This window comes from Gopherus evgoodei, chromosome 7, assembly GCF_007399415.2.
Source record: "Gopherus evgoodei ecotype Sinaloan lineage chromosome 7, rGopEvg1_v1.p, whole genome shotgun sequence".
In the NCBI taxonomy this organism is placed as follows: Eukaryota; Metazoa; Chordata; order Testudines; family Testudinidae; genus Gopherus; species Gopherus evgoodei.
This window is the reverse complement of record NC_044328.1, coordinates 9682017-9709957: the sequence shown is the minus strand read 5'-3', so window position 1 is coordinate 9709957 and position 27941 is coordinate 9682017. Positions and strand designations below refer to the sequence as shown.

At 38.3% G+C, this 27941-nt stretch overlaps 1 protein-coding gene across 1 annotated transcript in view; it reads right to left on the bottom strand.

The window, feature by feature from the left end:
- Nucleotides 1-333: 333 nt before the first annotated feature.
- The window catches only part of SMC3 (structural maintenance of chromosomes 3), a 51869-nt gene continuing 24261 nt past the window's right edge, over nucleotides 334-27941 (bottom strand). Inside the window, exons 11-29 of the mRNA XM_030568713.1 lie at nucleotides 27516-27680; nucleotides 26777-26898; nucleotides 25898-26111; nucleotides 21061-21164; nucleotides 20708-20807; nucleotides 19833-19993; nucleotides 18689-18830; nucleotides 17232-17382; nucleotides 15558-15710; nucleotides 12305-12456; nucleotides 11664-11822; nucleotides 10796-10903; nucleotides 10196-10304; nucleotides 3703-3950; nucleotides 3360-3572; nucleotides 2438-2629; nucleotides 2082-2259; nucleotides 1371-1477; nucleotides 334-810 (exon numbers count right to left, since the gene is read on the bottom strand). Coding sequence (XP_030424573.1) covers nucleotides 739-810; nucleotides 1371-1477; nucleotides 2082-2259; nucleotides 2438-2629; nucleotides 3360-3572; nucleotides 3703-3950; nucleotides 10196-10304; nucleotides 10796-10903; nucleotides 11664-11822; nucleotides 12305-12456; nucleotides 15558-15710; nucleotides 17232-17382; nucleotides 18689-18830; nucleotides 19833-19993; nucleotides 20708-20807; nucleotides 21061-21164; nucleotides 25898-26111; nucleotides 26777-26898; nucleotides 27516-27680 — 2850 coding nt within the window. The 3' untranslated portion in view covers nucleotides 334-738. The remainder of the gene's footprint in view (nucleotides 811-1370; nucleotides 1478-2081; nucleotides 2260-2437; nucleotides 2630-3359; nucleotides 3573-3702; nucleotides 3951-10195; nucleotides 10305-10795; nucleotides 10904-11663; nucleotides 11823-12304; nucleotides 12457-15557; nucleotides 15711-17231; nucleotides 17383-18688; nucleotides 18831-19832; nucleotides 19994-20707; nucleotides 20808-21060; nucleotides 21165-25897; nucleotides 26112-26776; nucleotides 26899-27515; nucleotides 27681-27941) is intronic.

The following is a 27941-nucleotide window of genomic DNA, read 5'->3' as shown; positions in this document are numbered from 1 at the left end:
TCTTGCTTCTAATATATTGATAAAAAGTCTTCTTGTTTCCCTTTATTCCCATAGCTAGTTTGAGTTCATTTTGTGCCTTTGCCGTTCTAATCTTGCCCCTGCATTCTTGTGTTATTTGCCTATATTCATCCTTTGTAATCTGACCTAGTTTCCATTTTTTATGACTCCTTTTTATTTTGTAGGTCATGTAAGATCTCATGTATACATAAGAGAATGAGACATTATTTTGCCTCTTATTTCCTACGTGTAGCCAGATCCTACATGTCCACAGTCTTTACCTGGACTGATGGAAAGGGAATCCTATAAAGAGAAGACAACTCCAAACACCACATCTGAATTACAGCCATAAAACCAACTGTTTAATTGAAGCTATTTAAAAAAACATGTGAGGCAGTATAAATGATAAAATTATAATTAGGAAGGAATAGCTAGCACTTTTCAAAAAAGCTTTAAAATAGCAACAGGACACTTTACAAAAAGATTTGTAGGGATAAAGTTTTCAAACTACAGGTATTGTATAAAGGTAACACAGGTATCTTATAAAAGAATACAGCAACAGAGACAAAATAGGTACTCAAACTCCTCTGAAACTAATAATCTTCTGGTGGTGTTGATTAAAATGTAATGTTCAGAAACTATTTTAACAATGACTAAATATTTCAGATTTTAATTTACAGCTCCCCATTGTAGGCATAACACTATACACATCTTCCAAGCAAATTGGCAATACATTTCTATTTAACCATGAGTGGTGTCATCTTCCACAAAGTCTTTGGCCATCTCTGCTGTGATCACATCAATATGACTAACCTGATGGGGGGGAAAATAGATGTATATTAAAAGTAATGTCTCCTAGATAGCGAAGGCCTCACTTTGAGAAAATGACAAATGAGACCCAGTGACTGGACTATAATAGTGTCAATTCAGATGAATGGCTCTAGAACACTGGAAGATTGGGACTATGTGAACTGCAGGTTTTACTGCTTTTTCAAAAGAAAGACTGCTTACAATGGTCATAACCAGTACTCTTCAAGCTCAGACGCCAACAGCTCAAATGCATTTCTGTTATGAATGTATTACAGACATATGACAAATGAATCCTTGATATTTTAATCATGATTCTGTCATGAGGGAAGTGGAGACTTCCAACCATGCTGCATAGTCCCAAATCAAGCAGTGGCTATGTGATGTGGACACAGATCCACTAGACACTTAGTTGTCTAAGGTCACTTTCTATCACTTGTGATTTTACACAAAACTGAAAATTTAATTTTCCAGCCCGTTGAGCTAGCTTATTCTCACCAAAATGTTCAATACCAGCAACATAATTTTGTTAGATTTATTTAGACATATTTAAAAAAAATATTTACCTTGTTTCTGAACTTTACACCATAGAATTTATCAGCTGACTCAAGCAGTTCAGGCCTAAAAGTTGTTGTAATAAACTGGGCATGTTCAGCTAGTTCCATAATCATATCTGAAAAATAAAGACATCCTTAAGCCAGCTCTCTTTTCAATAAACAGGCCACAATTCTTACTAAGAGGCAAACAACAACAGCTGCTCTTTTCTTGGTGAACAAAAAACAAAAGTGCCCAATTTTTATTAGATTTTCCATGTAGTAACATCAATTATGTGTTATAAGAAATACCACCATTTGGTCTACCAATGAATTGACCCTTTATGATGAGTCACAGAAGTCTGATTTAGTAAGCATTCATTCCATTTCAGTCATAAGATATGCATGCTGCAAAAAGTTGGATTCAGAAACACCCGTTTTCTACAAGTAATTTGCCTATTTCAGAACCAGAGTAAAACTTTTCCCCAACTGTAATCTTTTAAGCAGATCTTTTAGAAATTGTATGCTATACGTAGACATTTCCTAAAATTAACTTTGCAATGACTTTTTGAAAGATACAAAGATAACATAGCCAAAGAAATATACTTTTCTGTATTCACTGCATGCTGTCATGCACATAGAAACAGTAACATATGTCCCTTTACCATGAACAAAATTTTTTTTGAATAAACCAAACATTTTTAGCCAGATTATTCTTTATTGAGGAACAAACAAAACCTTTACCTGAAACCGCCTTTCTGTGCTGAGCATCCAGAGCTTGGTCAATTTCATCAAACAGGTAAAAAGGAGCTGGATCACATTTCTGGATAGCAAAAATCAGGGCTAGGGCCACCAAGGACTTCTGTCCACCTGAAAGTTGCTGCATTTCTCTCATTTCACCCTGTTTTCCTGTAAATGACACCTAAGAACATGCCATAACAGGAGTTAACTCTACTTTTTTAGGACATCAAACATTGCTGTATGGTGTTTGAATTTAACTATTCATTATAACTTCAGTTTCTAGAGCTCATTTTTAGAAACATAATTACAGGTCTACTAAAAGAATACCACAAATATTGAAATAAAAAGGTTTTCTTTACCCTAATCCCAACTCCTGTGAACTGGTCTACAGATGGCACACTGCTCTGAGATCCAGATCCCCTCTCACTCTCAGCACTGCCTTCACCCTCATCCTGGGATTGACTGCCCTCCACATCTCCTTTCTTCATCACTAGTGTGGCTTTGCCACCAGGTACTAACTTCTGGAACACCTCACTGAAGTTTTTTGACACCTTGGAAAACAAAAAGTCAATGTCAATTCAGGTTCATCTATATGCAAATAGATACAGTCTAATCTGAAAAGCAGATTACAACAGCTATTTGTACATATTATACCAATAGATTATCCTTAAAGAACAGAGATATGCTTACATACCATAATTCATAGCATTTACTATAGAAATCCAGTAAACAAGAAAAATTGGCTTTTTAAAAATTCTCATCCTTTTTGTAAGGTTTATGGAAAGGGACAAGAGCCATAATATTATAAGACAGCAAACACCATAGGATAAACTTGCTGCTTCCCTAGGGCATGAACCAAAGCCCAGTGAAGCCAATGGAAATTCATGGACTTTAATTTGCGCCTACTCTAAAGCCCATTGAACAGGGTATGGGAGTACTGTAGAGAGAGTTCACCTTACATTGTATGCAAAATGTGCCCTCACACCCTGGGCCACTATTAGGAGCAGCTTTTATGAGTTCCAAAAAGAATCTTACCCAGTTCCAAGGTGAATTCTGAAGGCAGAGGATTTAAACTAGGGTGGTTCTCTATAGGTGGCTCTTATACGTAGTACATAATGAGGAGTACGAGCCAAAGGAAAAAGATGCTTTAAAGTGCTTTGAGAATCTTACTGGCTCTTAACACACTCAAGCACTGATCTGTTCCATCCCACAAAGTTAAAGCATAGAAAAACTAAATTTTCTTCTGACTCCATAGTCTTATCTAATGGCTTCCAGTATTACCTGTTTGAAAGTAAGTTGGATAGCTTCATATTTTCTGAGTTCAAGGACATTCATCAGCTCCATAATAGATTTGTAGCCTCTGTCCAGCTCCTCCTGTCGTTTTATCAGCTTCTCCTTCTGCTCTGAGAAGTTAACAAACTGGTCTAAAGCTTTTTTATTGACATGGCTGTATTTTTTCAGCTCTGTGTTGCACTGCTCCAGCTTACGAAATAACTGAGGAAAAACAACACAAAAAAATATGACTTTGGGTTCTATTCCAGTTTGACATTCAAAGATGTGTGGCGCTACACCCCCAGGCAAGATCATGTTATGCTTTTGCGATAAAACCAAGCACACTTGTTACCTGTTTTAAACTCAATGTCTGATATTTTTCAAAGGCCTCCTGTGGAAGTGAGCCCAATTCTCTGATTTTCTTCATGCATTCCTCCTTCTTCTTGAGAAGCATGCCTTGCCGATTTGTCATCTTTTCAAGTTCTTTTGTGTCATGGTTAATTGCATCCATGTGTTCCTTCTCCATGTTCTTCCAGCGTTCCATACTTTTTTGGAGGTCTTTAATCCCTGCTTCTGTTTTGTCAATTGAGTTATCCAGATCTGAGGTGAGAAAAAGCAAAGTGGGATATGCCTGTGTAAAATTATCAGTTATCCAGCTACTGACCTATTAAAAAAAATAACCAGAAAGCCCAAGTAAAGATGTTTAAAGTTACCCATGAGGTTAAAAAGCTAAAAAAGTTTCATGAATATTTTATATAATTGAAAATCTCACTGAAGTATACATACTTCTGAGTCAAAATGAACACACTTTGGGACTATTTCTTACATTAAAGAAACTCCAGTATACGGCTGTGCTAAACTTGTCTATTTGGCTTCACAAGGATGTGGGGGGAGGGGTCTTCAATTTTGAGCCTTTGGTGTTTAACAAAACCAAAATTTTGGGGGTGAAAGGTAGATTAAATCAATAAATTTTGCATGAAAACCACTGAAATCTGTGACTGTGACTGTGACAAGACTTCATGCAAAACCCTAAGACAGACCAGGTTTGCCTGAAACTGAGATCATGATCATAAACCTTAAAGAGGCACATAGTGTAAGTCAGGACCCAGGCTAAACACTTGAATCATTTAAGTGCAGTATCCTGTCTAACACTAATATGATATAGTTTAGGAGAATGTGTCAAGGCTCCATAAACAATTATGCAAGAATGTGCCCATATGGAAGGTTTCTTCCTAACTCCCAGGAGTTAGAGGTTGACTTGTCTTTAAGCCTGAGGGCTGATATCTCCCTCACAATTACTTACCAGGATTAAAATATCATACACATTTTATCCTTTATTGATTACTATAAAATTATTTGCTTCAGTAATATTTTGTTAAATGAGTTCCCCAGGTTAAATTATATATTATGCAAAAATGTTCTTTTTTCAGTTTGAAATTTATTTCGATGTTATTAGTTGCCTCGTGATCTCACGTTATGCTCAATTCTTTTACCAAAATGAATACCACTGACACGTTACACTCCCATATTCTTCAGAGAAATGTAAGTAAAAATCAAGCTACATAAGGAAGTTACAAGATTGCACACTGCATTGCAAAAAAACAGAAAGCCATTTACAGATGGGGAAATTTATATATAAAGTTTTTCTGATCAGTTCAGAGGTTTTGTTCAATGATTTGCCAAATAAAGATACGATCATATCTAGAATAAAAGAACTGCTTGTCTCTGCCAGAACAGTTGAGAGACCCATAAGCGAAATGGCAGAAAACATTAAAGAAAAGCAGATGACTGCATTAAAAGACACAGCCGTGTTTAGCGTTGCAGTTGATGAGAACATGGATATAAACGATGTTCCATGTTTGGCAGTTGTTGCAAGATACTGTGCTTCTGATGAAATCCAAGAGAAACACTGATGTCTTAAAACCCCTGCATGGCACAACAAAGGGGGAAAATATAGTGGAAAGTTTTGTAAACCATTTTGAAGAATGAGGAGTTGACATCAGAAAAATATTGTGTGTGACAACAGATGGTGCTCCTGCCATGATCGGAAAACAGAAGGGATTTATAAAGTTATCTGAAGATCAAATTGGTCGCCCGACAGTCAAATATCACTATATCATCCATCAAGAAAAGCTGAGTGCTAAAATTTCTAATTCAGATCTCAATAATATGATGAATACAGTGGTGCGAATTGTGAATTTCCTTGTTGCTTGATCTGCTTTGACTCACAGTTTCAAGCACTGCTAGAAGAGATGGATAGTGCTTATAAAGACATTCCACTTCACAGCAACATTTAGTGGATAAGTCATGGCAATGTTTTGGTGCGCTTTGTAAACTGTTTTGATGCAATCAAGGACCTTTTGTCAGAAAAAGCCCTAAAATACCCCAAACTGGATGACAACAAATGGCTGTGTAAGCTCATGTTTCTAACTGACATCACCGCTCACCTAAACAAACTCAACCTCTGTCTCCACGGTGCAGGGCAAATGGTTCTGGATCTTTATGAAGCCTGGAAGGCATTTGTTGTAAAACTAGAAGTCTTTTCTTGGGATATTTGAACTTTAACTTTCTGCTACCTCCAACGCATAAAAGAGCTATCGACACGTTGCACTGTCAGTGTTGATGAGATTGGAATGTACATGCAAGACCAGGAATCAGAATTTTCTGACAGACTTCAAGATTTCCAGCGACTTGGCCCAATGCTTTCTTTTCTAATTAAACCTGGAAAGTTCAATGAAAGCTACTTGGATTTGTCCACAATTCAGCGGATGGGTGTTGAAGATTTTGAAATGCAGCTCATTCAGTTAAAAAGCTCAGAATTGTGGGCATCAAAGTTTGGAGTTCTGCCGAGTGCACTTGAAACCACCGAGAGAGAACATGGGGCCTCTATTCTGAACTACTGCATGTTCCTGCCAGTGAAATTTAACTGTTTGCAAATGCAATTTTCTTCAATGCTTTCAGCATTTGGATCCACATACCAGTATGAACAGGTACTTTCACACATGAAATCTGAGCGAGTTAACAACTGATCACTCACAAGCTTGTGTGCAGCTTAAAAGTATCCAAATACGTGCCAGACATTGGAAAACTCAGCAAGGATCACACTAAACTGATACGATCTGCATTTTAATTTAAATTTTAAATGAAGCTTCTTAAAGATTTTAAAAGCAGCAAAGAATCCTGTGGCACCTTATAGACTAACAGACGTTTTGGAGCATGAGCTTTCGTGGGTGAATACCCACTTCCTCAGATGCATGTAGTGGAAATTTCCACGGGCAGGTATGTATGTATATATATGCTAGCAAGCAAGCTAGAGATAACGAGATCAGTTCAATCAGGGAGGATGAGGCCCTGTTCTAGCAGTTGAAGTGTGAAAACCAAGAGAGGAGAAACTGGTTTTGTAGTTGGCAAGCCATTCACAGTCTTTGTTCAATCCTGAGCTGATGGTGTCAAATCTGCAGATGAACTGAAGCTCAGCAGTTTCTCTTTGAAGTCTGGTCCTGAAGTTTTTTTGCTGCAGGATGGCCACCTTACGGTCTGCTATAGTGTGGCCAGGGAGGTTGAAGTGTTCTCCTACAGGTTTTTGTATATTGCTATTCCTAATGTCTGATTTGTGTCCATTTATCCTTTTCCGTAGAGACTGTCCAGTTTGGCCGATGTACATAGAAGAGGGGCATTGCTGGCATATGATGGCGTATATTACATTGGTGGATGTGCAGGTGAATGAACCGGTGATGGTGTGGCTGATTTGGTTAGGTCCTGTGATGGTGTCGCTGGTGTAGATATGTGGGCAGAGTTGGCATCGAGGTTTGTTGCATGGATTGGTTCCTGAGCTAGAGTTATTATGGTGCGGTGTGCAGTTACTGGTGAGAATACGTTTCAGGTTGGCAGGTTGTCTGTGGGCAAGGACTGGCCTGCCACCCCAGGCCTGTGAAAGTGTGGGATCATTGTCCAGGATGGGTTGTAGATCCTTGATGATGCGTTGGAGGGGTTTTTAGCTGGGGGCTGTATGTGACGGCCAGTGGAGTCCGGTTGGTTTCTTTCTTGAGGTTGTCTTGCAGTAGGAGGCTTCTGTGTACACGTCTGGCTCTGTTGATCTGTTTCCTTATTTCCTCGTGCGGGTATTGAAGTTTTGAGAATGCTTGGTGGAGATTTTGTAGGTGTTGATCTCTGTCTGAGGGGTTAGAGCAGATGCGGTTGTACCTCAGTGCTTGGCTGTAGACAATGGATCGTGTGATGTGTCCGGGATGGAAGCTGGAGGCATGAAGGTAGGCATAGCGGTCGGTAGGTTTTCAATATAGGGTGGTGTTAATGTGACCATCACTTATTTGCACCGTGGTGTCTAGAAAGTGGACCTCCCGTGTAGATTGGTCCAGGCTGAGGTTGATGGTGAGGTGGAAGCTGTTGAAATCGTGATGGAATTTTTCCAGAGTCTCCTTCCCATGGGTCCAGATGATGAAGATGTCATCAATGTAGCGTAGGTAGAGAAGGGGCGTGAGTGGACGAGAGCTGAGGAAGCGTTGTTCCAGGTCAGCCATAAAGATATTGGCATATTGTGGGGCCATGCAGGTGCCCATAGCAGTGCCACTGATCTGGAGATATATATTGTCATCAAATTTGAAATAGTTGTGTGTAAGTATAAAGGCACAGAGCTCAGCAGCCAATTGTGCTGTGGCATCATCAGGGATAGTGTTCCTGACAGCTTGTATTCCATCTGTGTGTGGGATGTTTGTGTAGAGAGCCTCTACATCCATGGTGGCTAGGATGGTATTTTCTGGGAGGTGACCAATGCATTGTAGTTTCCTCAGGAAATCAGTGGTGTCACGGAGATAGCTGGGAGTGCTGGTGGCATAGGGTCTGAGCAGAGAGTCCATATATCCAGACAGTCCTTCAGTGAGAGTGCCAATGCCCGAGATGATGGGGCGTCCAGGATTTCCGGGTTTGTGGATCTTGGGTAGTAGATAGAATAACCCTGGTCGGGGCTCTAGGGGTATGTTGATTTCTTCTGGTGTTAGTGTAGGGAGTGTCCTGAGTAGATGCTGTAGTTTCTTAGTGTATTCCTCAGTGGGATCTGAGGGAAGTGGCCTGTAGAATTTGGTATTGGAGAGTTGTATGGAGTTGTAGTCAGACCTGTTCATGATAACAACGGCACCTCCTTTATCAGCCTCTTTGATGATAATGTCAGGGTGGTTTCTGAGGCTGTGGATGGCATTGCGTTCTGCACGACTTAGGTTGTGAGGCAAGCGATGTTGTTGTTCCACGATTTCTGCCTGTGCACGCCGGCGGAAGCATTCAATGTATAGGTCCAGACTGTCATTTCGACCCTCAGGAGGAGTCCATGTGGAGTTCTTCTTCTTGTGCTGTTGGTGGGAGGGCACCTGTGCATCAGTGCACTGTTCAGTGTTGTCCTGGAAGTATTCTTTGAGTCGGAGACGGCGAAAGTAGGCTTCCAGATCGCCACAGAACTGTATCATATTGGTGGGGGAGGCAGGGCAGAAAGAGAGTCCCCGAGATAGGACAGACTTTTCTTCTGGGCTGAGTGTGTAGTTGGATAGATTGACGATATTGCTGGGTGGGTTAGGGGTACCACGGTTGTGGCCCCATGTGGCAGGTAGGAGTTTAGACAGCTTACAGTCCTTTTTTCATTTGTAGAGAGGTGAAGTGAGTAATGTAGATCTTAAAGATCTTAAAGATTTTAAAAACCTTATTTACTTTACATACAATAATAGTTTAGTTATATATTATAGAATTACAGAGAGACCTTCTAAAAATGTTAAAATGTATGACTGGCACGCAAAGCCTTAAATTACAGTGAATAAATGAAGACTTGGCATACCACTTCTGAAAATTTGCCGATCCCTGAACTACAAGGTCTGGTGATAATGTCACCTGATGAAAAAATATCCCCTGGACACTGCTGGTACTTTTCCACTATAGAGGGATGAGGATCAAACAAAGGATTCCTTCTTATGTAAATCTTTTTTAAGGGCTGTGGAGGGGGTTGATCTGGACTCTCCTCCATTGCCTACCCAAGAAGACAGACTGCTGAACGTACCTGAGGGGAAGACAGGGATCAGTCCAGACTGAGACAGAGGTCCAGTCTGTAAGAAAAGATAACTGGAACTCTAAGCTACAGAAACTCTGCATCCTGCATAATTCAACATTTAGGGTGAGAAATTGCATTTTGTAACCTGTTTCTTTAGTGAATCAAGCGTAGTTTGCATATTTTGTTTTATTTGCTTAGTAATCTGCTTTGTTCTGTTTGCTATCCCTTATATTCACTTAAAATCTGCCTTCTATAGTTAATAAATTTGTTTTATTATTAAACCCGGTTTGTGTGATTTCCACTGGGGGGGGCGGCAGCGACAGGGGGGAAGCTGTGCATCTCTCTCTTCAAATTACTCATGGACTTTAAGGTCAGAAGGGACCATTATGATCATCTAGTCTGACCTCTTGCACAACACAGGCCACAGAATCTCACCCACTCACTCTTGTAACAAACCCCTAACCTATGTCTGAGTTGAGGGAGAGGGCGAATTTTTATGAGCTTCCGCTGTGCAGATTTTTCTATACAAACACAAGACAATATTATTTTGGATTTATTCCTCAAAAGGGATGTGAACGTGAGTGCTGGGTGAATCCTTTCACACAAAGCTGACTTCAGTCTGTGTCTGCAGCTGGGTGTGGCCCTACCTATGTGCGTGCGTGCATTGCAAGAGGCTGGAGAGAGGGAATCCAGGCTAGTGGAGCAGAAGGGGCATCTCAAAAGGGGGGAGTCCAACCTGTCACAACCACATTTATGAGTCTTGTAAAGAATCTTCATTCCAAGAATCAGTATTACCAACCATCTGATCGTGCCAAGGTATCCTTCACTCGTTTGTTGATGGCCTCAAGTTCTGATGTTGTGGCAGTAAGAACAGTGCCGCCTTCTGTCTCTCGTAGCTCATTCAACTCCTATGGGACAAAAAATAAACAGTAAGAATAGCCATAGCAGGGAATCAAAGTGTAAACCCACACTGCAGATGACATGAGTTATTTTCTACTACCCTGGTCCTATGATTGACTATAGCCATTAAAATTATTTTCACAGAGGAATGGATTTTGTTTTAAATAAAATCTAAACCTCAAAAAAATCCACAGCCACTGCTGTACAGTTCTGTTATCATGTGAACTTATGTTTAATTATATACACTGTACTTCTGCAAGCTTGGATACACTGTCAGCCACACCTCAAATACATTCTTAAATAATTCTGCTTCAATCCTAAAAAAAACCCGTAGCTCAGTTTGCATGTTGGAGAAACAAAATAGAAAAGCTATACATAAATATAAAATTATCAGTAGTCTATCCGGTGCATATTTAAGAGAAGAATAGTCTGCCAAATCTCTGAAGGTGCAAAACAAGAATATTTTGTAAAATGGATCTAAGAAAATCAATAATCTTACTTGTTCCACTTGGTCTAAGCGTTTTCTGAGATTCTCATTGAGGTATGTCTCTACTCTTGTGATGATGCCTTCCAGTTTAATCCTCTCATTCAAAAGCTGTCTGTTTTCCTGTAAGAAAGTAGGAGAGAATATTAATTTAAACAAACAAAGGCTCTCAGTGAAGGCTCTTATACTTTGAGGAAAGAAAAGTTTGTAGAATCCAATAAAATGAAAATATTACACAATTCCTTACATGCGTGGAATTATTTTAATATGAATGTGAGAACGTTTTTAATATTTAATGTTTGTACAGCTGTCTAGAATCAAAACAGAGCAAACAACACAACTTTTTCACTATTAAACATGGAAGGCTATTTGAAACTTTTGCCTTGTCCAACTCTTTACCAAGACCAAAATAGCTCCAAAATTTTATGTCCTTAAATCTTAATGTTCCCCCAGCTGACCCAGATGAAACAAAAACTGAGTTGGTTTATTTATTTCATAGAACAGATCTGTCTCCCCATACCCTACAGGGTTTACTGAAGGAGATGCTGCCTGTTGCAAAACCAAAGCACAGGAACAAGTCAATTTTAACATGACTACTGCATAATAAAGGTCTTATTTAAAAGCAAAATACACCTCAGTTAAAGAAAAAGTCTAGATAGTATCTGAAAAAAAACAATTTAGAACATACAAATATATAGCACGGACAGCAATTAAACAAAACCTCCCTCATACTGCGCAAAGATCACAGAACTTCATAGCTGTGGATTATCAATGACATCTCACTTTTCCTACATAAGAAGAAAAGATTTCAATTAACAGAATGTCTTCTCCGTAAGAAATTCTCCACCTTTAGCATCATGACATTTTTTCTCTTAGTTCTTACTTGTTGCAGTTGTCGAATCTCATCATTAAGTGCATCCACTCGTTTCTGATCATCTAGGCTGAGCTGAGACAGCAAGTCTGTTCCCAATTCCGCTTTTAACGATTCTCGTGTTGATTCCATGGCATGTAAGCTTGCCTCCAAGCTTTGCAAGCTGCGTTGCTAAAGAACAGATTAATTGTATTAAATTGGATCATCATTCAAATGAAACTGCAGGCTTCTCTAAACTTGTCTTTTTCTACTGGTATTAAGTAAATCCAGTGTGGTAGTTTTACAGACAACATGAACAGTCCAGGAAGACCAGTCCAACTTGTAGCCTGTCAGAAATGCCAGACTACCAACTCTTTTTCTAGGACACATCTATCAGCATGCATGCTATAGTCTCCAATGGCAAACAATTTTGATTTTGTAAAAGACAGCTTATAGAAAAGAGAAAACTTCATTTTTAATTGAAAATCAGCCCCTTTGATTGCTGCTCCTGAGCCCTGCATGATACTTTCCAACATATGGTCATCTAGTGCATTGTGTGGGCCAATTTTTTATTTGTCTACTCAGACTATAAATTCTTTGGGACAGGAAGTATGTCTGCTCAAACAAACAATTAACTATGAAGTCACTAACAAATTCTTATATATACTATATACCTTTGGCATAAAGGTTTTTTCAGACTGCTGCCTCTTCTCTTTCAGCATTTTCATCTCTGACAAGATGCTGTCTCGGGAAGCTTTGAATTTTCTCTGCTGGGTCTCAATCTGCTGCATTTGATTCATGAGTTGGTCAATTTCATTATTAATCCATACAGTGGGCTAAGGAAAATTCCAAGTTTTAAATATAAGAGGTACTTTAAACCCACACTGTTATTGCAGTCTCTCATTTTTGCTCACTCCCCATATCACAACTTTCACAGATATAGAACCAGTCACATTCAGCTGCTCTCTGAGGTCAACACAACGCCTTCAATTGACCAGAAGAGATTAAATAGAGCAATTGAGACTCTTGTGGTGCTTTACCTCATTTCCTCTCAGAAGTCAAATATGTTGCCTCAACAGCAGCCCCAAGACAGACATATCAGTAGCAGTTTTATAGCACTGTAATCAATAGGCTCTAGAAACAAATGCAAAGAAAAATTAGTGAGCCTGAACTATTAAGTGCTATTAGGATTACGACAAAACATTGATGGGGGACAGATTATCTAACATCTGCCTGTTGTGAGGGTTTCTTGCAACTTCCTCTGAAGCATCTGGTGCTTGCCACTGGTCACAGACTGGACTATATGGACCACAGGCTGATCTAGTATAGCAAGTCCTATCTTCCGCTGCCTTAGATCACAAGGATGAAAACTTGACCCTAGTGAAGTCAATGTGAGCTTTACCAGTTTTAATGGGACCAAGATTTCACCGATGTGTCCACATTACAAATGCTATCATTTGTCAGTCAGAGAGAGAGAGAGAGGTGCCCAAAACAAAAAGACGTTGGAAACGTAACTAGTCTTTTTGCTCCCAGAAGGGGTCCAACATTCTGGTCAGGAATTAGGAATACAATAGAGAATTTTACAGGCCAGTATTAATTCCCCTCTTAAAAATATTTTCTATAAACCATAGCATGCTAGCAGGGCTGGCTCTAGCCATTTCACCGCCCCAAGCACGATGGCACGCGCGGGGGGGGCACTCTGCCGCTCGCTGGTCCCGCGGCTCTGGTGGACCTCCCGCAGGCGTGCCTGCAGCTGCTCCACCGAAGCCGCGGGACCAGCGGACCCTCTGCAGGCACGCCTGCGGGAGGTCCACCGGAGCTGCCTGCCGCCCTCCATGCAACTAGCAGAGCGCCCCCAGCAGCATACCTCCCCAAGCACGTGCTTGGCATGCTGGGGGCTGGAGCCGGCCCTGCGTGCTAGTCTGGAATCTGATGCTGGAGGTAGGTGTGGGCAGCCTGGGAGTCTACACATAATTAAAACGGGGAAACACTGAGCATTAGAAGGTTAATCTTGCTAAAGCTTTTGATTCTATTCCAAATCTTTATTTATGGCTTTTTCCATGATACTAAAAGTTTTTTTACAACTTCTTCAGTGTTGCCAGAGGTGCTACTGATATACAAATATTATTTACACATGAAAAAATTAAGTCACAATTATTCACTCTGGCCTTAAAAGTCTAATTCCTTCTGAAATCCTCCTTCAATATTTACAATAGCATCCACGTTGTTAGTCATGTAATCTGCATCACAGTTTGACATATATTGAGACAGCTTGATAACTCTCTATTCTGCATATCAGTCAACAATTTGAGAAAGCTATAATTTACATGCTTATAAAGAAATAGCTGTTCTGTCATGACTAAAGAGGTTTACAAAAAGCTAATGAAATACAGAGATTTAGAAAACTAACTTCAACTTCTCCCCTTTTCCATATCATATTCTTCTGTATTTTAAAACATTACTGATAGCCACCTACATATTAGTTTTCTTTGTATTATTTTAGACATGTACTACACATACATGTTAACAACTGACCTATTTCTATATTTACCTTATGGGTGAATATATACCTTGGCTAAATAATTACTAAAATCAGAAAAGACAGCTCTCTCAAGAGTTTCCAGAGGTTATTTAGAAGAATGCAATAGACACTGAAGGAGAGAAATAATTAAGGGTAGCGCAACAGGGTAGAAACAGAAGAAATTTGATGAGATTAAGAGAAGACAAATTCAGTCTGTCAGAAAAAGCTTCCAGACCATAACATCTAGCAGACAATAAAACAGTGGCATGTGGTAGAATCCCTGTTACTTAGGGCATTTAGAATTAGACTACACAAACACTAAAAACAACAGTACGGAACAACCTTTTAGTGACTATGGGATACATCACAAGAGTTAACAGGCCTTTCCCACCTATAAGCCAAACATAGGACTGCTTTTCCTTCACAATATTTTCCTATAGCAATATCCTTTACAATATTATAATGTTGCTATAAGAAGCAGAATTATGAAAATCTACACTCCAAGCACTGTAAATAAGGAGGATTCTCAAAACTAGAAAAAAATATTTTATTAGGACTACAATATTATGCACACAGCTTATGGTTTCAAGATGTTTTCTGAACATCTCTACTAGATTATAATGATTTTTTAAAAAAATCAACTTTACTAATTTTCCCCCCTTTTAAATCTCAGGATGTTAGAGCCATAGTAATATTTTCTGAAGGGACATCATGCAGCTGCCTTTAGGATCAAGTGGCTAGCACCTAGTAAGTAAACCTTGGTGAAATTTTTTATTGTATAAAATCATGTTTTAAGACCTAGAGATACTGGTCTCTTTATATTAAGAGTACAGATATAGTTTATAGAACATTAAAACTGATAATAGAGGACAAAAGCATGTCACAGACATGAGCAGTATGTGTTAAAGCTGGTTATAACTATATCAGTGAAGGTGTTATAAGTAACCTATTGACCTGCTGGCATCTATATCACTTAATCATTTATGAAAACATCTCCTGATCACTGACTAATGTCAAACACTATTTACAGATGTACAATCAATCAAGTGTAATTGAGAGACATGTTACATTAGAAATTAAATTCTCCAACAATATATATCTGGCATAAAATATATTAACAGATTCGATTATTTGGGCTCTGTTGCATTTTTAATATAGTAATTTTCCTGGGTTTTTTAAAAATGTTGACTCTACTCTCATTAGAACCTCTATAGCAGTATATAGAAGAAAGCCTGCATAGGCAGGAATTACAACTAATACCATAGAAAATAGCCATTATGTAAAAATAAAGTCTTAAAACAATTGTTCATTTTGTAATGAAGGTGGGAGAAAAGAACAAACTCATTAGGCCTTATTACCATGCAACTTTTCCCACATAACATGCACAAATACATCAAAAAGGATATTTTCAATGTTTCTGCGCAAGTTTTCATTGAGTTTTGCTTCAAGTTCACCAAGTTCTTCTTCTGCCTTTCTAACATCTTTCTGCAGTTCAAGCCGAGACTTTCTTGTGTCATAATAACCTCCAGTCAGAGCACCACGATGGCTGACTTGATCACCTACGAACAGAAGAGAATTAAAATGGTACTTTAGTACTGCACACCCATAGGACATGTTGTTCAAAGCAGTTCCTAGGAGCTGATGATTATTCTGCTAATATGTACTTTAAGTACTGTAAATTTCCTAGAGAGATTCTATACAATTCTGAGGAGTCATGCATGCATGTAATGTTTGCAATTAATTTACAAAATGTCACTTTCAAATGTTAACAAGCCAAAAAAAAAATCACATTCATTTTTATAAAGCTTTTAAAAAGTGTATTTAATGCCTCAAGGCCAGCAGGCTCCTAGCACAAGGAACTACCTTCAATTTCTTTTATTAACTTTTGAAAGCATGTAATCCACATGAAAGTAAATTTATATGAACAATGGGGACATTCAAACGCCATATCACTACCACTTTTTCAACATCCATCATGTTAGAGCAGTTTCCTCAATAGTGGCCAAAACGGCCAGACACAATCAAGGCAAACGGGGCTAACCTTAAACAACTGGTGTGCGCTCTATTAAAACACTCCACCCAAAAAGGGGCAAGATCCAACCTTCTCTTAACATTTCTGTTATGCTGCATCCTTTTTACCAAATCTTCTGTAATTGTTGTCCCGATTGATCAAAGCCTTAGTCCTCTTTAGGCCTTACAAATCTTATGGTTAACTGTTTTGCCCAAGAAATGTTACTTGTCACTAACTGGTGTTCTTAAAGAACTGCCTCTGCAGATGAACATGGAATGAATACACCAACAATGCTGCTGGACCCAGAATCTTCTATAATGCAATGACTGTGAGTCATGCAAGTAACGTGTGGATTCTAACATTTGGACTCAAGGATATAAAATGGACTGTGGCCTCAACTGCCCTTACACATCAAAAGATTCATTAAAGCACTCTGGAAAAATATAGGAAAGTGGCAGAGTGGATCTGCAGAAAAACACTACAAGAACCAGTTATTGTAAATAATAATTTTCTCTCAGAGTGGGGATCTGAGGAACTTCTCAAAGGAGAGAGAAACTAGCAGCGTGGCCCATGAGGAGCCACTAAACAGAAGATTCCTCTCCAAAACAGAAGATTCCTCTCCAAAAAACAGGGAGACATCAAGTCAAGACAAACATGTGACTTTAGTATACCAAAGTAGCGAACCTGCACTTCTTAGTAATGAAACAGTACATAAGCATGCCATAGAAGTTGTTTTAAACCTAGTGGAATAAGCTTCTCAATTCCTCAGGGATATCAATACCTGATAAAATCAGATACAAGTCTAAGCCATTTTGCAAGTCTCTGGGATGATTCCTACTGATGTGTCACTCAAGTCACAAAAAAAATCTAGAGGACTTAAAAAATATTTTGGACTATGACAACAGCGATATTAACATTTAGTTTGTTTTATCGAGCTTACCCAGGTAAATTACCATAATATCAGGTTTTGCAAAGAACACTAGGAAAGTAATAGACTAGTTTCAATGAACCTCAGTCCACCACAGACCCTGTTTTTCCATTAAATTGATAATATAATAGCAATACATACCTTCCAAAGTAATACAATCCATAGTGAAAGCTCTGGCCAACTGGGTAGACACCTCCATGCTACGACAAATAAGAGTCTTTCCAAAAACATGTTTGAAGGCTTTGTCAAATCTGGGATTGTATCTCAGTTTACTGATCATAGGAATAGCGTCCTAAAAATGTAGCATTCACATCAGTAAAGCAGTACATACCAACAATAAGTAGCACGAATATGTCACACTTGGCCTGAAGCATCCACTGGGTGCACTATGCAATTGCCAGTGAAAAATAATTTAAGGAGAACCCTTGGCAACCCAACAAAAAGAACAAAATAATATAAACCCCCAAATTTGCAATAAGCATTTCTGTAATCTTAAATTAATAAAAACAACAACACACATTAATAGGTCATTCCAATGTACTGAAAATTAATGAAGCAAGTCCGTTTAGAACTGTGCATGCCATCATAATTTACAGAAATGCCTGTGATTGTGAACACAAATTACTGTCTCTGTGTATGACCATGTGTTCTTTAAACTGCTGCACAATCAATTAGGGGGTCAGCTTATTACAATTTCTCAGACACATCAAAAAATACTGCACATGCAAGTTAGGCATAAATACTTATGAAAATCTGAAGGGACCGATTTAAGGTTTGATCTCACTCTCACTGGAGCAATGACAGGTCTGCCAGTAATTTCAACAGGAACAGGATCAGGTGCTAAGTAGCAACTGAGTGAGTTTAAATGATTTTTGTTACTGTATCTGTCAATTAACTTCTTCTGTATAAGGAATAAGATATTGTAGGTGCCACCAGAAACATACATACATAATGTATTTCCAAAGTGAATGTGTGTGAAGAATCAGGTTGTTCCTATGATTCATGTTTATGCAAAATTAAATAGAATGCGTAAAAAGTCTAGTTGACCTACTTTACTGTAGGAAATCATTATATTTTTTAAACTAGCCTACAATTTCGAATTCAAATAGATATTTACAGTAAGTATATTATATATTTACTAATGAAAATATAATGGTATTAACAAAATTTTCATAGTGACAATGGAGCACAACTTGTTTCAAATAATAAATTTGGCTGTCTTCCGCTATGTCACATTATCCTCTTGCCCAGGTCTTGTAAAAAGGCTGCCTTCCAACTTGAGGAAAGTACATTTGACAGCTCTTATAACAATTACCATTTTTATTAAGATAACAATGAAATTCTTCTTTTCATTCTCAACTCTGTATCTTTTTAAACGCATGAAGTTTAACATTACTTTTTTGAATCTACCAGGTGTTAAAGATTCTTGAAGAAGTGCAATACTGAAAAAAAATATTTAGTTGGGCATGGCCAACCTGAAAATAGCATTATAAAGTAGCAGCAGCAAGAGTACACAGCATCTATGTGACATAAACATGTAACTTATAAGTAATCTACTGGAAGAAAAAACAGAAGTCAGTATCAAAACAGTGACTCACATTGGTTTCAGGGTAAGCAGTATCTCTAACATCCAGCTTGTTGAGAGGCAGAAAAGTTACTTCCCCAGGAAGATTCATTTTATTAAACTCCATTAAGATCTTTGTACTGACCTCATCAGAATCCACAATATGATAAAATAACCTAATTTAAACAGACCAAAGAAAAAACACCAAGATTTTATTATGCCAAAATAATTGACATTTTCTACCCCAAACTCAAATGTCCAGGAACCACTAAATCAAACCATGTTTTATTCTCTCTACAGTTTTTGGCATTACCACACCTTAGAAAATACAAGTGGAAAAAATAATGGTCACAAATTTTTAGACTAGGAGGATAATTTACACCGTACTAAAATCTGCTGAAACACTATTTAAGTAGTTGGGACGGGAGGGGGGGAAGGGGCTGTTTGTTTTTTTTGATAATTAGACCTCTTATTCAGTTTCATCCAGATGACGCCACCCAAGAATTTACTAGCATTGGTCACAGGGAAAGCCCAATAAATGTTGGTCTTTTTCTCATCAGCTGTGCATACCTGTCACATACCCCTACAATAGCAAGCCTATTCAGTCTGCTTTTCTTCTTAGTGTACTTTCTGGGAGCATCTCTCAAACTCGTACTCTAGAGACTACACCGGCTTCCAATTAATTCAAACGATAGCCCGACAGTTTGGGGCCTATGTATCCTACAGACTGCCATTTCTATAGTACCCTGACATATACAGGCTATTTGGGCAAATACCCTCTAGATATTTACATAATGGACCATGGGAAGGACTCCTGAAGAGCTCTTGAGTCTGGAATTTGCTCTCCTTCCGACAGTTTTGCTCAGTACAGCCCAAGCCTACTGATCTTTTGAACACACAGCAGGGATTTTCCTAAGGGGACAGGTTGAGAGAAGGAAGGGTTTAATTTGGGTAGTGAGTTTTAGTCAGGTAAAGAGCTCTTTTCAGTGTCTTTTTGATATGGTGTGAATTTTGATTATTGTACATACATGCAACTAGACAACAGGCCCAATGTATACATCAAAAGAACAAACCCTCCTATGGCAAGTTTGTGTTAGCAACTGGCTTTCAACATGCATGAAGTCAAACATGTCCCTCTTACCCTTTCAAACTCAAGAATTCAATACAGTATAATTTACCTGTTTCCAGCAGTAACTTCAACACAAGTGTAGAAAGCAGGCTCACACTCAAAATTATTCATCACAATTCCATGGTAACCATTTAGAACATGTTGGTTTATGCCTTTCCGGCGAAAGTGCTCCAAGACTTTGTTTATGCTGTCTATACCATTTAGAATGGCCTGTTATAAAACAAAAATATAATGAATAACTTGTATTATTAGACTTCAAGGATCACGTGACCTAGAAATAATGCTAATCTAGAGTTTTTAGTCCTTTGTCTTGCCAGTTTAAAATATAAACTGATAAAATATTTATAAGCTTATTGCTTGGATTTCAAGTTTGTTAGTGATTTCTAATTGAGATCATGGGTCATTCACCATCTGCCTCTCAGCTGCTCAGTGTCAGCCACTAGGCCTTATGAAGGCCACAGTCCCTGACCAATTCTTGCTAGGACTGCAGACAACACATGGCTACCCAGGTGGATGGTGCACGTGAGCTGTTACCGACTACTCTAAGGCCACCACAAGTTCCCTCCCAGCCACTGACAGCAAGTTCCTGCTTTGGATACAGGAACCAATAGGCATGGTAATTTGAGAGTCTGAGAGCCACCAGTTTTCAATGCTTTGATAAACTGAATTTCAACAAAAAATTTCTCATTCCAAAAACTGGCTTTAGGCTGAGAATAAATAGGAGGTATTTCAGCCCAAAAGAATTCTTTCAGAGAGCTGTAAGTATTTGAAAAATAAGGCTTATGAAAAAGTTCTGATATTATGATCTGCAGCTGTAGACTGTTTTTTCCCCTTAAAGATGTGGCAATTATCTTTAAAAGATATGAAACCTATCCTCATGTCATATAATCATTTAGTAACTTTAACAAATGCACAGTATCTCACTTTTCCTGTAGCCGCTCTAAGTAGTTGCTGTTTCTTCTCCAAATCCTCTCGTTTTGCAGCAAGAGCTTGTTGTTCAGCATTCTCCTCTCTCCACAGATAACTACAAAACGAGACAAAAGCCAGGTTAACATTATTAAGCACTTTGATTATCAGAAAATTCTTAGCAAGTAAAACTTGGTTAACTTCCTTCTAGAGTAGTAATTTTTTAAAATTGAAATGTAGAGGTTTAAACCTCCAAACACATGACCATATTTAAAAATACTTAAGTAGTTATGCCAAGTTAACGACTACACAGCTGGCATCCTTTACCTTTTACACATAATTAAAACAAATTTTAAATAAAATTTACTAACTTTCTTTCACTCTGTAGTTCATCTTTTTTGTTTTTCACCTCGTAATACTTTCTGTCCAGTTCTTCAACACGAGCTTTAACCTCATTAAGATCTTGGTCCAATTTCTAATGCACATAAAAAAAAATAAATCTTTCAACGATAAGACTCTAGCTTTAAATCCATCTGTTTTCCAGTTCTAGCTTTAAATCCTTATATTACAATTCAGAATTAATTTCTGTAATTTTCCATGATTTGCACTAAAATTGCTAAAGTGGTAAGAAAAAACAGATCTTTAGAGGTCAGCAGCAGCATGGAGACTATGAAGTGACTGGGTGCAAGAAGGACAAAGAAGAAAACAAGATTTATTTTATTGATTCTGATGTTCCAGTCACCTTCGGAACTAAAAGGATCAGAGAATTGGCAGAAATACTCAAAGCCATCATAAGTTACACTATAAAGTGGAATCAAAGAGACCCATTACTGCAATCTGCTTGGAAGTTTGTTCCTTTACAACACAAAAATAATTAGCCTCTGAGACTAAATAGCATTTAGATTGCTGTACAACAATATACTGCATGTTAGCCTTCCATGCCACTCTTGCTAGAATGAAGGTTCTAGCGTGTTCTCCAATAAAGTCAAGTACTGGTACCACTTAGCTGCAGGTACTCTGCTAGTGCAGCATATTTGGAGAACCTGCTAGCGGATGTTCCTCTATCCCCATTGTCTGGAATCAAGAGCTTTCATTTCTTTCAATAGCTCAATGGCTAGGAATTTACTGGTAATAACTTTATGATTCTTAATGTTAGTACTACTATTTTCTGCAGTCTTAAAATCTTTTATTTTTATTGTTCACTTTTCCAGTCTTCAGACCAAATTCTCCGAAACACTTCCATGGTACAAAAAAGCCAGGCAATTATTTCAGCTTGGTCAGAAGAATTTGTGTATGTATTGTTTTCGCGCGCGTGCGCACACACACACACACTTCAGCACTGACAAGATCCTTTTCACTTCCAGAAAAAACAGAGGCTTGAGAGTTGTTCATTGCAGGAACTCTGCCAGTAAAAACAGCCAGAGTGGTATGCCATTTCTCTCACTCAACCAACTACAGAGAATTGCTTGAGTAGCATGGCTCTCTTCCAAAATATGGTTTACACTAGCAGAATACTTTCTTCCTCAGTGTGACTTTGTTCATAAATTTGATCAGGTTTCACATGTATCACCAAGTTCAGTAGATTTATTATGCAACAGAAATTGTAAGGGCTGCATCTGTCAGCACATCAAGCATAATGGCATTAGCAGTGGGCATACTCCCTGCACGGCCACGTAACTGGTTAGAACTGATGCTTCATTTCTATGGCTTCGCCTTACACACAAGAAGTATTAAATAGTCTGGAAAAATGGACAACATTACAACAGACTACCATTCAACCTTGATTAAAGGCTTCAACAAAATAGCCAGCATGTGCTATCAAAGCTGCTGTCAATTCTCCCATCCATAATCAGGAATATTCCTTATCCCTTCATTAATACTTTGCAGTCTGGCTGAACCTTTGGAAAATATGCACGATATCTCAATTGGATAGCAGCACAGGGCAGACCAATATTTTGCTCAACATATGTTCTGCTGTGGCTTTTAGCTACAACACTCGTAGGCCTGGGGTAAAGATCAAATATTTCATCATAAGATAAGACAAAATATAACGTCACTATATAAATGCATGGTACCCAATATAAATGCCCAAACCTTGAATACTGTGTGCAGTTCTGGTCACCCTATCTCAAAAAGATATATTAGAACTGGAAAAAGTACAAAGAAGGGCAACAAAAAAGATTAGAGGAATGGAACCCCACCATCTAAGAAGAGATTCAAAAGACTGGTACTGTTCAATTTAGAAGGGAGATAGGGGGGAGAGAAGACATGATAAATGTCTATAAAATCACAAATGGTATATAGAGGGGAAAGTATTATTTGCTTCATCACATAACAAGAACCAGGGGGTCACACAGTTACATTAATAGACAACAAAACATAAGGAATTACTTCATGCCATTCATAGTCAACCTGTGGAACTCATTGCCAGGGATGTTGTGAAGGTCAAAAGTATAACTGGGTCCAAAAAATAATTAGATAAGCACATGGAGGATAGGTCCATCAATGGTTATTAGCCAAGGTGCTCAGGGATGCAACCCCATTCTCTCAGTGTCCTCAAACCTCTGACTGCCAGAAGTTGGCACTGGACAACAGTGGATGGATCACTTGATGACTCTATTCGGTACATTCCTTCCAAAGCATCTGGCACCGGCCACTGTCAGAAGACAGGATATTGGGCTAGATGGACCATTAGTCTGACCCAGTATGGCCATTCTTATATTCTTATGCAGAGCCCCAGGCGGAGCATTTAGAAGCCTTATAAGGCTGTTGGGCTTAAATCTGTGCAAGACCAATTACAATTCAAGAGAGACATATAAAAACGAAAATCTAATAAAGCTCACAAGGTTGAGAGTGACAACTGATATTTAGCTTTAAACTGAAAACAGTAAAGCATGCATTACTGAAGGCCATAGGAAAAGAGGACCAAAGCTAAGAAACAGGCCTCAAAGACTAAAGTTACACCAGACAACAAACAAAAATATTCATAGAAGCTTTAAAGCCCCAATGTGGAAGTTAAGAATTTATTTTCATAAATAATATCCACGAAGTTGATAACGTATGCAGACTGCCGTTGGCAACATCACAGTAAAAAGGTTTTCCTCATAATTGCAAGAGCTTTGGAGGATAGGATTAAAATTCAAAATGATCTGGAAAAACAGGAGAAATGATCTGAAGTAAACAGGATGAAATTCAATAAAGACAAATGCAAAGTACTCTACTTAGGAAGGAACAATCAGTTGCACACATACAAAATGGGAAACGATTGCCTAGGAAGGAGTACTGCGGAAAGAGACGTAGGGACATAGTGGATCACAAGCTAAATATGAGTCAGTAGTGTAACATTGTTGCAAAAAAAGCGAACATCATTTTGGGATGTATTAGCTTGAGTGTTGTAAGCAAGACACGAGAAGTAGTTGTTCCACTCTACTCCATGCTGATTAGGCCTCAGCTGTAGTACTGTGTACAGTTCTGGGCACATTTCAGGAAAGATGTGGACAAATTGGAGAAAGTCCAGAGAAGAGCAAGAAAAATGATTCAAGGTCTAAAAACATGACCTATGAGGGAAGACTGAAAAAATTGGGTTTGTTTAATCTGGAGAAGAGAAGACTGAGGGGGAACATGATAACAGTTTTCAAGTACAAAAAAGATTATTACAAGGAGGAGAGTGAAAAATTGTTCTCCTTAACCTCTGAGAATAGACAAGAAGCAATGGGCTTAAATTGCAGCAAGGGCAGTTTAGATTGGATATTAGGGACAAACTTCCTGTCAGAATGGTTAAGCGCTGTAATAAATTGCTCAGGGAGGTTACGGAATCTCCATCACTGGAGATTTAAGAGAAGGTTAGACGAACACCTGTCAGGGATGGTCTAGTCAATATTTAGTCCTGCCATGAGTGCAGGGGACTGGACTGGACTAGATGACTTCAAGTCCCTTCCAGTCCTATGATTCTATGAAAATATATCCACTGCATAAATATCCCACACTCTTTATTTAAGTTTGATCCTCCTCCACGTCTTACACCAGAGTTTTAGTGAAGTGAATGATCAGACTCCATAATGGGGATAATTTCTTCTTTTTTTCTAAAGAACTTTTCCTTTAATACTATAGCAGCTCAGAGTACTTGACAGAATTTAAGGAAACTTCTTGGGCACCAGTAGTTCTCTTAGGCATTAGGATTCAGTGTTCTCCAAATTCTTACCCTTCCCTAAAGCATACAGCATCACACAGAAGACTCTGGAAGCAGATGTTTTGAGTACCAAAGTACACATTCATTAAAACACAAGATACTCCCTCTTTTTTTTTTTTTTTGTGTAGATGGAAACTGATTCCTATTGCATGCAAAGTGCTTAGCCTATATTAAGACTTGTACAATTATCTAACAGGGTCCAAAGGAACACTCTCTCAAGCCAAATGCAAAATCCATGCAAGATACATTTGAAGAAATAGTATTTTTGTTTTAAATAAAAAATTAAACAGTAATATTTCTAAGCCTTAAGAAAAATTTTGGCTAAAACTACCCATGAATGTTATTAACTGACAGAAACAATAATACACAGGCATGCTGTTTTAGAGGATGTTCCTGAATGCTGTCTAGCTAATTTCGGTCTTCCTCCAAAATTAGGAAAAAAGAAACATATGGTGCTGAAGAAAAGTATTTGAGAACAGGACTCTAAAATTAGTGTTAGCATGCAAACATTTATAATAGTGCAGGACACAACAACAAGACCCTCTCTTGTCCTTTAGATTTTAAATAAAAATAAAATTCATTCATTGAAACAAATCCAATTATGGACACAGAGTTTAGCCCAGTAGTGGGCAACCTGTGGCCATCAGGGTAATCTGATTGTGGGCCACAAGACATTTTGCTGACACTGACCATCCACAGGCACCGCCCCCCTCAGCTCCCAGTGGCCACGGTTCTCTGTTCCCGGCCAATGGGAGCTGTGAGAAGTGGTGCCTGCAGGCGAAGGGGCTGCAGGGACGTACTGGTCGCCACAACTCCCACTGGCCAGGAACAGAGAATCGCGGCCATTAGGAGCTGCAGGGGGTGGTGCCTGTGGACAGTCAACGTCAGCAAAAAGTCTCGCAGCCCACAATCATATTATCCTGATGGGCCACATGCGGCCCGAAGGCTGCAGGTTACCCACCACTGGTTTAGCCTTCTCTCTCAAAATATCTCTGCAGTAATAACTCAGAGCTCCTTACACTGTATTGCTCCAGGTTCTTCTCTTTATTAGCCTCTGTATCTTCTAAATCTTTGTGTATTGCTGCAATCTGTCGTTTTTTGTCATTGATTGCCTGATCTAGAGACTTCAGTTCCTTTTTAATCCACTTATCCCTTTCTTCTTTGGAAGTAAACTGGCTTCCTCGGCCTTGTTTTGCATAAAGATCTGTTCTTTCCTGGGTAGCTTGTGCTAGTCTAGATAAGAGAGGGGAAAAAAAAGGTTTCTTTATAGTGTGTCAAACATATTTCATTAAGATTTTATTCAGAAGATCTTCAAGAACGAAGTGCTATCAAATTAATTTTAAATCGTTAACAATGGTCAAACGACAATTTGAATTTTTTTTTGCACGTTATACAATCATCTCAGAGAATGCTTTAAAATGAGCAAAGCAATTAAGAGGCACCAATTTACTTTTGTTTTGAATTTTCATTTATTCTCCATGAGTTGCTTTTTTAAAGCTTGAAAACAACTTCCTTTTCACTTATCAAGTTTGCCTATTTCTAACAAGCAAAAGATCCTCACTTCCTTTGTTTCTTCAACAGGGAAACGTCTCTGATGCCTCCTTGTTCACTAGTACAACACTGATTCTTTTAACAAAGCTTTTTAATAAGGTTCTTGAGAAACTACAATTATCTTCAAACACACACATAAGCACCGAATGTGTGCGCTTTTCATTTTATTTTATTTTTTTAATTTGTTGGTGAAAGGGGAATTTCTTTGTAAATAAAAAAAACATTTAGACTCAAATGCATTCTCCCACTTTTTAACAGCTGTAATGTATATACAATTTTCATTATATATTGCTTTATTCCTTGCTCATTCTAAAACGGTTTAATTCCTTGTATGGTGAGCCACAGACCTAGCAATTCCTCGCTCTTCTTTTTCTTTTACACTGTTGAATTTGGGTTCCGTTTCAGCTAGTTCTTTCTGCTTCTCCTCAATTTTCTCAAGAAGCTTCTGTCTCTCCTTTAATAGTCTTTTCTAAAAGTAAAAAGTAATATTTAATACCAGTAACTTAGTAGATCAACTTTGCTGAATCATTAGTGAACATAGTAGGTTATTTCTGGAACATATTTTAATATTTGTAAAAATGCTAGATGGACTCCACTGCTTATCTGACACTACGCTGCTTTGACACATGACAGTAGGTTCAGGAGCAACCTTGAATCAGCAAGGTTTGAGAAGGTGCAGCTACACTAGGAGGGTAACAAATATCAGTACAGGTCAACCAGTTGTACTTAATGCTACTATACTGAATAATCTTCTTTCAGATGATTCACAACATCCTCCCTTTAGTATTTACCATATGATTGAAAAAGATGAGGACAACAGCTACAGCTAGTTTATTTTACATTATGGGGGCAGAAAGAAATAATTGATCTATTATTGTGTTTTACAGCACTCAAAAGTGTGTTACACACTTCAGGGCACAGAACTCTTGTATTGTTGTGAAGTTCTTGCAGTGTAATTAAATCATACATCTATTAGTAGGTGTCATAATACCTTAGTACTGCTACTACACGCATAAGTTATAGCCAAAAATGTGATCCATACACAACACTGAATTTGTACATTTTATTCTTACAGTTGCTTCTCACCCTTTGTTCACTGTTGCCAGCTAGTTCATCTTGCAAATCCTTAGCTTTAAGTTCTAATTTGGTCCTCTGCTTAATCTGCTCCTGTCTCTCAGCACTGAGTTGTTCCTTCTCCTCTTTCATCGCTGAAATCTTTGTTTTCAGTTCTCGAACTTGTCGTTCAATATCCTACACAAACAGAAGTATGTAATATATGTTATCAAACACACAAACCATCTATCAGCTTGATCTAATCCATATTTCAGTACCCATTAAGGGAATTGGCACAAGACAGCTTCATTATTTAACCATTAAGATTAAAGAGAATGTGAAGAATATGAGAAGAAAAGAAAATTTGTCACTACAATATGAAGTCCAAAAAACTTGAAAATTAACCTTAAAAATAAGTTGGATTGTTTAATTTGCTTTAAAATTTAGGAACACCCACCC